Source organism: Gobius niger (genome assembly GCF_951799975.1).
Source record: "Gobius niger genome assembly, chromosome: 7".
NCBI classification, from domain to species: Eukaryota; Metazoa; Chordata; class Actinopteri; order Gobiiformes; family Gobiidae; genus Gobius; species Gobius niger.
The window spans coordinates 21,201,868-21,211,366 of record NC_136858.1 but is presented as its reverse complement, the minus strand read 5'-3'; the positions used below and the strand labels follow the sequence as shown (position 1 = coordinate 21,211,366).

At 40.4% G+C, this 9,499-nt stretch overlaps 2 protein-coding genes across 3 annotated transcripts; one reads left to right on the top strand and one right to left on the bottom strand.

Annotated features, from left to right (window-relative positions):
- Nucleotides 1–34: 34 nt before the first annotated feature.
- Nucleotides 35–3,242, bottom strand: thumpd2 (THUMP domain containing 2). The gene is made up of 11 exons (XM_079560155.1): nt 3,016–3,242; nt 2,804–2,942; nt 2,415–2,726; nt 1,818–1,918; nt 1,659–1,736; nt 1,537–1,589; nt 1,370–1,457; nt 1,216–1,287; nt 1,026–1,140; nt 751–871; nt 35–679 (listed from the first exon to the last, which is right to left on the bottom strand). The coding sequence occupies exons 1-11, from the start codon at nt 3,124–3,126 to the stop codon at nt 331–333; spliced, it is 1,539 nt and encodes a 512-aa protein (XP_079416281.1). The 5' UTR covers nt 3,127–3,242; the 3' UTR covers nt 35–330.
- Nucleotides 3,243–4,073: 831 nt separating this feature from the next.
- LOC306965827 (uncharacterized protein) lies at nt 4,074–7,969 on the top strand. 2 transcript variants are annotated; one of them, XM_079560391.1, is made up of 7 exons: nt 4,074–4,731; nt 5,049–5,228; nt 5,507–5,692; nt 5,768–5,934; nt 6,016–6,165; nt 7,072–7,235; nt 7,319–7,969. In XM_079560391.1, the coding sequence occupies exons 2-7, from the start codon at nt 5,049–5,051 to the stop codon at nt 7,717–7,719; spliced, it is 1,248 nt and encodes a 415-aa protein (XP_079416517.1). In that variant the 5' UTR covers nt 4,074–4,731; the 3' UTR covers nt 7,720–7,969. The 2 variants fall into 2 exon arrangements, with proteins under 2 accessions (XP_079416517.1, XP_079416516.1); XM_079560390.1 differs by having other exon boundaries at nt 5,030–5,228.
- Nucleotides 7,970–9,499: the final 1,530 nt, after the last annotated feature.

The following is a 9,499-nucleotide window of genomic DNA, read 5'->3' as shown; positions in this document are numbered from 1 at the left end:
ATTATATAACATAAAAGTCTTATCATGTATAGGTTTATTAAGGCAATAATAATAGTTTGTCATTAGTGTAAGAATCATCCCATCATATTTTATTTATTCAGTCATGAACCAAGTGATTTATTAAGTAAAACATAAATGCATAAATGCTAATACTGTATTAAGTCTCCCAATGTAAATCTGGGCTAAGCAGGGCTAACAGTGGCAGATGGCAGCATTGTACAGCTGTGGGAATAACTAAAAACTTAAGTTTAGGCTCTATGGCTTTATTCAATTATTTGGTCAAATATCATGAAATGTATAGCTAAACTACAAAACACACGGGTAGAAGTATTATTTGAAACATAGGTCAGATTTTACATATTTGTGTATAAGTCCATCAATTGAACCCAAACTGACTCTAAAAGACTGTTCATGTTTCAGACAAGAGACAGCATTGGTGCAGTTTTGTCCATACGGACTCTCGGCTTCTCTGGTGGATACTGTTCCGTTATTGCAGCCTTGACTGAACAGCTGCTTGGTAAATGATGCTGCAACAGATGGGCAGTCCTGCTTCTCAGTTTGAAGCTCCTTTTCTTCAGGAGAGTTTGATTTAGCATCGCCTTGTGTGAGAGTTTTTTTCACGAGGTGTGATAGCTGAGGACTCAGGAGGAGAACAAGGGTGCCACCGACTCGAAGGACTCTATAAAAATAACTGTGTTATTTACGTGTTTTTGGAACTGTTATATTTATGAATGTTTCAAAGAGAACTACCTTGCCATCTCAGAAAGAATGACCGGTAAGTTGACGGCTGCATCCACTTTAGTGCCAAATTTGCGTCCAAAAGGCACGTCACACACAATAGCGTCCACACTCGCACTATTCAAAGGCAGACCTGTACAGGCATAAGAAAATATCTATGAAGTACGTACGTGCATGTAATATAGTATAGCCCCGAACGTCCTTTTCAATTCACATTCACTTTAAGAACTTTGATCCGTGGCTACTGACATATATTATAAATGTATATGGTAATTGTGCATACCCACCTAGAGATGAGGCTTTTAATACTTCCATCCTGTCTTCCAGGTGTGCATACACAACATTCCCATTGGCTTTGATCAGCTGCTCATTGTCAATATCTATTCCCAGAAAATATGTATCCTGTTAAAAATGTAACATTTTTACGTTATTGTGGTTGGTAAAAGGGTAGACAGTATGCATTATGGGCTACTGTACACTGTGTTCTTGTGCTGCTTCTATAAGGATGGTTCCCACTCCACACATTGGGTCAACCACCAAAGAGCCTGGCTGAAAGGTCAAGTTACTTTCAGTTCATAATATTAACCATGATTCATAAATTACTGTAGGCTATAGTGTAGATGTTGAGCACCTGTATCTGTGCCAGTGAAGCCATCGCCCAGGCAACTGTAGACCTCAGACCAGTAGTTTTAACATAGCTCCTGCTAGCTAAAGGTGACCTGAAAATACAACACGACTTACAAAATATACACAAAGTGCACACATTAAAACCATTTACAGCGAATATTATATAATTACTTAGTCAGGGGGATTCCCAAAAGACAATAATCATCTGTCAAATTGACATTAACCTGTAACAATGCAGTTGTAAATTAAGTGGTTACTTTAAAGATTTACAATTGTAATGTAGTGAAACCAACCTCTAAGTGGGGGTTTCTGAGGTCAACCATCCAGCCCAGTGATGTGGTCAGATTTGCTCCCAAGATTTTACTCACATCCTGCAACAGACACACAACAACATGGTCAGATTTATTATCCCCGTGAACATATTTCTAGGTGACGTGACTTTTTTTCTTCACCTGTGTGCTAAAGTGTCGGGCCAGACTTCCACTACACTTGCAGCTGATTCTAAAAGAGATCTGGTCCACAGGCGGCAGCAGCAGTTCGGATTGTGGGTCAACTGTAATAGATGAAGTACTAATGTATAGATTAGGGCTGCACAATACGTAAATACATCAATTATTGTTGTTGCTAAATTAGGTCACACAATATCCATCTTGCAAGTATCCACAATACATCCCAAAATCACAGAGGTCTTTTTCGGATTGGAGCTTACATACAGGCTTACATACAGAACACAGCCTAAAACTAAAACTCCTCATTGGTTACATGATAAAAATGTTGCAAAAGTTAAAGCTTTAATCCTGATCTTTATAATTTAGTCACATTTTTACATTGTTTCCAGCCTGGCACAAATTAATACATTTTTTTGTTTAATGTAATACACTGCATTGCATTTTAATGGTTGAGCATTACAATAATCAAGACAGTTACTTAATAGCACTGGGTTTTCATGTATTGTGCAGCCATAGCATCGACCAGACATATTGAACGGATTGAATTAGGGTAAAATATCAATTATATTAATATATTTACTACTTAAATGTGAAACTCACCACATTGATTTTCATGTGCAAAGTCCAGTCTTTTTCTTTTGCTGTCCACCCTCTCCTCATTCTCATTTACGACCCTCACTTCATCACTTTTTTGTCCTGAATTTCTGGCTTCTCCATCACACTTGTCTCCGAGGGCTGAACTCTGCCCTCCGTTCTCTCTTCTCCTTTTGGCACCAACTGAGGGGCTTTGTATTTCTCCACCGTGAGTGGCTCTGTCCTTTAGCTCCCCCTGCAGGCGGCTCCATAGCATCGCAGCACTGGATAATTCATTCTGTGCGATCAGCTTGGACTGCAGAAGAGAGACCGCCTTTGCTACAAGAAAACAAGGATTATTCCAAATGAATACTGCGAAAGGTTTGCAACACAATTCTGGTAGGCTTTGTGTGTACCTCGATTCATGTGGGCAGGCAGCTTCAATGGTGTGTCGTGTTTCAGCAACAGAAAAAGCCTCTCTGCAGATTTCAGATTGATGATGGATCTGATACTTGCAGAGGAGCTGAAGATGACCTTTCCTTGCAAATGGATAACCTGAACACACACACACAGAAAAAACATTTCCAGTACATTGAGCCCTAAGCCTAATCAAATGTATAGAACTTACATGTTGTGCAGAAAGTTTTCTTTTAACCTCGTCCACCAAAAATGTCTCCATCCCGTTTCCAGCGGTGCAGAAATACCGCACAGAAGTCTGTTCATGGCTTGACCCAGTCATGTCTCAAAGGATTACGAATTGTCTACTGTTTCTATGATTCAATGTGCTACTTCATCTTTCACATGCACGGCGCCATATTGGATTCATTTGTTTACACGGGAAGGAGATGTTTGGACTGCAGAGGACACGTTTGATCGATAGGGGTCTCTGTTGCACTGTGTTGAATAGGTACATAAAGCCTTCTTCATATGGTACCCAGGGTTATCTGCTATTTTTCGACTTTTCATTTCAATCAGTGAACAATATTTTCTGTCATAACAGTTTCCTGTCTGGTCTGTATGCTTAACATAGCTGTGGTTTTACACTATGGCAAAGGAACTGATTCTGATGCTCTAATGCATTGTGGTTTTTTTTTTGTCTTTGTTGGCTACATGGTGTCAAGACATTTGGTTGACCCAGCCTGCTACATTGTCTTGCTCTTTTTGTATAATTTTGTCAGTAATAATGTTATTTAAGAACATTTTAACATATTGCAAACATAGCGGTGTGATTCAGTTGTTTGAAGCATTGGTCTACTTTTTTTTTTTTTTTTATAAAAGTTGGTTGGTTTGCTTCTACATTGCTGCTGTGAGTTGCCATGAGTGATTGTGTGGGAGTGGTCAGAGCGACTTAGCTGCTGAACACTTCTGTTGGTGCTCCTGGGTGTGTGCAGGAAGATAGGCGAGAATCCAGGAGCAGCAAGTAGGCACAGCACCAGTCTGGCAGAAATGATACACATTAAGAATAACATTGAAAGGAGTCGATAGTAGCAGCCGCCGAGACATACCTTGTTGTTGTTGTTGCTGTTTTTTCCAGTTTCTTTTACAAAATCTGTGTAACATTTAAGGGTGCTTTTATGTCTTTCTTGATTTGCAATATGACATTCATTCAAGGGGGAATGAGATCAAATTCATCATAAATTCATCATAAATTCATCATAAATCACACATGATAAGTGATTGTGCTTCTAATGCTTCTAATAAACTGCAACAACCTCAGTCAATGACCTTTCTCTCTGCACTGGAGTCCCTGACCTGTGAAGAAAGAGCAGCTTTGACACTAAAATAAATCCCAAATCCCTCTGTGTCAGGTTAAAGACGTCAACACCATGGCACCACCACCAAGGGTGCAGCTCCATTTAGCGAAATGAAAAGCTTTAAGCCGATGGCCTATTTTCCAACATTTAACACCATATGAAGCTATTAGTAAGATCCCAGGGGGCATTGCTGTTGTCAAGGGAGTCCCTCAGCTGAGGATTAGTTTAATTTCATTCATCAGATACTTAAGTTGCCAAAAAGCAATTCAAGCAACAGAGGTAATGGCACATCTAATATACAGTAGGGTCTTTATGTGTGGTGTAAAATGCCTCCAGATTGGGACTTGTGTGATGCATACATTTCGGAACTCCAGGATTGTCATTCCTATTCTTTTCAGTAGGGGGAGATACAGGTCCAGTGCTGGGCTTCACATGAGGGCAGTGTTGTCTTTATTGGTCTCTTTGGTGCAGAATGGGAGGAAGAAGGGAGCAGAGTTGAATGTGACTTGCCATTATAAAGTTTTGTTGCTAGAAAACAGAAAATAAACTAACAGAAGTGTCTGTAATCCCACCAAGGCAAAGTAACGTCTGTAAGTATTTGACCAGGCTGTGTTTGCTGTTAATATGAATAGATATTTAGGGCTTAAACAACCTGTCATCTTAAATGGGCCAGGGATGGACAGCTATGCTTTTTTGAGTCCTATTTTAGAGCTCACTCTTTGAGTTGTTTACTAGTTCATAACATTACCAACTATTTAAAATAATCTTATTACCTTTTCATCAGCTATTACATAATTGATCTGCATATGGTCATAATGATTAATATTGACTATATATTTTGTATTCTTGGTTACTTTTTGCTATACTTTCATGTTTTATTCCTTGTAGATGCCTTAACACACCAAAGATGGGGCAGCTGTTTTCCACTGAGGAAGATCTCTCTCAATCCCGGGATGTTGTCGGTGCTTTCCTTTACAATGCCATGTTGGATGCTGGTGCTGTTCCAAACCTCAGAGTGGTGCATCCACTGCTCTTAGGCAGCGAAAGTTCACAATCAGGGCCCTCCATCCAGGAACAAATGCAACAAGTTGGTATCTTTTTTTTTTTTTTTTTGCACACAGAAGAGGAGAGATAAAAAGAAAAAAAATAGTCATAGTCATCTCTATTGATTTGTTTTTTTCTGTGTTCTCGCCGGGAGACTGTTAAATTGCTTGTGAAATAAAAACACTTGAGGAGCTGTCCCCGCTGTGTGCACATTGATTTGACGACTATTCAGTTCTTTGTGCATATTTACTTGATGAAATGATTAAAGTTGCCTGTTAGTTAACGCAACATTCGTTTCCTGTTCTCTCCTGCTTGTTGTAGTTGCAGAAAGACATTGGAAACAGGGCTCCTACCTATTTGAAGGATTTGATTGGTCGACTGTCAGCCTTCTCAGATGAGCCCAGGCTGGCCGGTTTGGTGGGGTCAGTGGTGATGATGGTCATAGACATGGCTTATTCATCTTCCAAACCGCCCCCAGTCAAGTCAACAGGGTCATCCGCACGGCAGGTAATGCTCATTAATAGAACTAATGGACTGTGAATTTAAAATGAGCAATGTGGAAAAGTTTTAACTTTGCTGCAGAGAGTTTGTGAGCTCCAGGAGTTGATGGAGGAGTACCTGAAGCGCTGCAGGATTAACTTGAATGACAAAAGCAAATTAAAGCAAGATGCGTCCAGACTGGAAGCCCAGCTCAGTCTCAATCTTACTCAGCTTAAATCATGTCTGCTCAGGGGGGACTGTGACTCCAGGTGAGAAAGTTGTCCAGTGCTAGATCCTTATTTCATACATACTTCTATAACAAAGCTTCATCTCGTGTGTTCTTTCTTCAGATCTTTTAGGCAGTGGGCCAGTGGAGCAGCCTTTCACACCCAGATGTTGGTGCATCTGGCTGGACTGGAGGATCAGACGGAGCCCCTGGCTGCAAGGGCTGCAGTGAAGCAGTACAAGGAAGACCTGGAACAGATCATACCAGTGTATAGGTAAAATGCTATGAAAACAACCGGTCTGAATTGGACTTAAAATTATTTTATCATTTTTCATTCAGAAGTGACAATTAAAATATATACATGAATCAAAATATATAGAATGTATACACTGGATGAAAAGGAGCAGAGAAGAGAAATGTGATATATGATATCCTTATATCTTCCCCTTTTACAATATTTACAGTTACATTGTTAATGCTCACGTTCAACTGTCTAAATATTTACAGTTTTACAGTTATTTTTGTGTATTATATGTACAGTACTTACAATATATGAAAGCATAATTTTTCGTTTCATTCTCACCTGGAGTTGTGGCAAAAATCACCTTCTATAACATAAGTTTCCATTATTTTTTTCCATCCATAGGTACAAAAAGAATAATATTATCATGACTTATAAGGCAGCATGGTGGCGCAGCGGTTAGCGCTTGTGCTTCACAGCTTGAAGGTCCCGTGTTTGATCTCCAGGTGGGGCTTTTCTGTGTGGAGTTTGCATGTTCTCATGTGTGCGTAGGTTTCCTCTGGGTACTCCGGTTTCCCCTACTGTTAAAACATGTACAAAAGGGACGAATGATGTGTGGGCGTGAATGAATGGTGGAGGTCAGAGGGTCGGTTGGCGCAGATGTGTGCAGTGGCGACAGGCTACATACGTCCAACTACAGCTTTTTACTACAATGCAATAATGGGGCTTATCAGGTTGGTGCAGCAAAGAAAAAAATGTAGTCCCACCCAACACCCGACATTTTTGTGCACATACACTCAAATTGGTCACACTCAGGGGCCCTGATCCTATGAAGATGGTAATTATGAAATTATGCATGTATGACCACAACAAATTCAAGTCTTTTATATAATTATTAATAATAATTCATTACAATTTGTACTATTTCACCCACACTAGGAAGTTTAAAGCCAGTTCAGTCAGTGTGGTGAAATGTCGAGGCAGTCTTACAGCGTCATCCAGTGACATACTTGAAGACGGAGCCATGACGGGCCTGACAGTGACCGACAGAGAGACCGGAGTGACCGTGATGATACCACTGTGTGATCTAGAAACACAAATAGGTACCACCTAAATATTATTCATGCATGAGACAGTCATTAAACTCACTTTATTGTTATAAACTAGACTGTTTTGAACTTGACAGGTGGAAGACTAGAAGCCGGTGTGAGTGATGGTGCTTTCAAAATGCCGATTAACCTCGACTTAATTGCGTCCGACGATTACGCACAAGCTTACCTGCATCATTTCTTCTCTGAACTGGGACCTGTGGCTAAAGTACAGGCGTATTTCACCAAAGCAAGTGACAGCCTAAGCACACTTACAACCAAACCTCAAAAGCCCAACAGCACTGAGGCATGTGGGGGGTCAGAACAAGACGACCGAGTACATTTTACAGACAGTGCAGAGGGAGGAGAGTCCGAAAGTGCGGAACAGAGGGTCAAATGTGAGGCAGTCAGCAGGCAGATGGCACAAACCCCCGATAGACCTGAAAATGAAAGTCTGAGGCTCAGTATAGTGGAGACACAACCTCAAGCCCAGACTTAGTCATCGTGAAAGCAGTGACGTAAATGGTAAATTGACAGATGATTGGGGAGTGACATAAAGCAAATGCCCCAGCGGTAAATACGCAACGGATGAGCCACCGAGCCCCCCTCAGCCAATCTACATTTACAGATACAGAAATAAGTTGTTTTAAGCAATGGAAAGCCTGAATGCCAAATGAAGTATAGTTATTTATGTTTCTTTATCATATTTGGATATCGTTTTTGGTTATTATTTCTTATATTTTATTGGCGTGTCATTTTCTTACAGCTATATGGGTTTTGCAAGGTATGAACTTTGTGTTGGACTCTAATTCTTTTATAATAATAATAATATTTATAAGTATTTTCTAACCATTGGATTTTAAGTTTTATTTAATTTTGTCCAGCATGAAGGTGTGTGTGCAGCACAGCTTTAGAGCTCATGAGAAATGCTTGAATAAACGCTGTCATTTGTTTCTATGGCAACTTGATTAAAATGACTGCAAAATGACATATTTAAAATAAATAATTTATTTGACATATGCAGTTGTTGTTTCTTTCCGCTGTCGGTCCCAACAAAACTTTGACAGTTTTGATTTTGTCCGTAGAAATAACACAACAATCAGACGGGAGTGCTTGAGTGGCGTTGAGCACTTTGCAGGAGTGTTTCTGCCTGGGAAAGGTTGAAAGCAGTTTCTCTTGGTTGTCTAATGCGCTGTGCGGCAGGTGGGCGAGCGAGCGGCGCAGGAAGGAGCTCTTATGTGACGTGGCTGCCAGCGCTATGTGAATGTCAAGCGTGTTTGTGTGGATTTGAATATGGGTGTGCTGAAGGGTGTATTCGATTATAGAGGGAGGCGGTGGGGACAGGAAGTGTTCGAGGCTGCAGCGCGTGGAAGAAAGGGCCTGTTCTCCTGATTCAGAGGTGTCCCTGATGGAGACAAAGAAGTGTGGAGTCCCAGTTTGATGAGCAGTGAATGAGGTGACAGGTGTGGGGCAATACTGTAACGTTAAACACTTTGGGTACAGTTTTTGCCAAGTCACTCCTCACTCTCTTTATTATTTTGTTTGTATAGAGAATCAGTCTGAAAGAAGAGGACAATAGGGGAGACCGGGGCTATTTGTCACATGGTGTAATTTGCCAGACTGGACTAGAGGGTACTGTACACTGGTACTGATATATATTATGTGTATTGGTATTCCCCTTCTCTTCCAATACACATTTTCTCATTTGGACTGAAGACCTGAGGAGAGGACACATTTGAATAGTTTTTCTGACTTTTCCCAAACTTTAAAGTGTGGGTTATTTTTTTAGTGCCATAAACAAAATACACTGATCTGAAAGACTGAGACGTTAGCTTTGATTTGAGCCGTTTTAGAGCTGCATGCTAAAGCCGTTTGTTAGAGAGATTACTGTGTTTGTAAAGTGGACACTCTGGGCTATTTGTCACAAAAACTGAGGGGTTATTTGTCACATAGGGTATAACATAGTGCGACTAAAGGCTATATGTTTGGGTCATTTAAAGTTAGTTCAAATGAATGTTATGAACACATCGTGGCATTGCATTGCGACTGTTTTAAAATGTATTTTGTCCTTTAATCTCAAAAAGCAAAAAAAAAGTTACAAAGGTTCAAGTTAACATCAAAAACTCCTTTGCAAACAATAGTGACAACCGACCCCATGCCTTGTGACAACCTGCCTCGCATAAGAGGCATATTGTTGCGGTCGATTTTGTTGTGAGAGCGAGGTCTACCTCAAGTCAAAGGTTAAAGCTTTCATTTAATGCAGGTAGGATTCTTGTGGG

What these genes read in the sequence shown, in the direction of transcription:
- thumpd2 (XM_079560155.1), bottom strand. Translation starts at nt 3,126, where the DNA reads ATGACTGGGTCAAGCCATGAACAGACTTCTGTGCGGTATTTCTGCACC. An exon ending in TGCACATGAAAATCAATGTG is followed by an intron (nt 1,919 to 2,414) that starts GTGAGTTTCACA and finishes CATCTATTACAG; the next exon opens with TTGACCCACAATCCGAACTG. An exon ending in TTGGGAATCCCCCTGACTAA is followed by an intron (nt 1,458 to 1,536) that starts GTAATTATATAA and finishes TTGTATTTTCAG; the next exon opens with GTCACCTTTAGCTAGCAGGA.
- LOC306965827 (XM_079560391.1), top strand. Translation starts at nt 5,049, where the DNA reads ATGGGGCAGCTGTTTTCCACTGAGGAAGATCTCTCTCAATCCCGGGAT. An exon ending in TCCAGGAACAAATGCAACAA is followed by an intron (nt 5,229 to 5,506) that starts GTTGGTATCTTT and finishes TGCTTGTTGTAG; the next exon opens with TTGCAGAAAGACATTGGAAA. An exon ending in CAGGGTCATCCGCACGGCAG is followed by an intron (nt 5,693 to 5,767) that starts GTAATGCTCATT and finishes ACTTTGCTGCAG; the next exon opens with AGAGTTTGTGAGCTCCAGGA.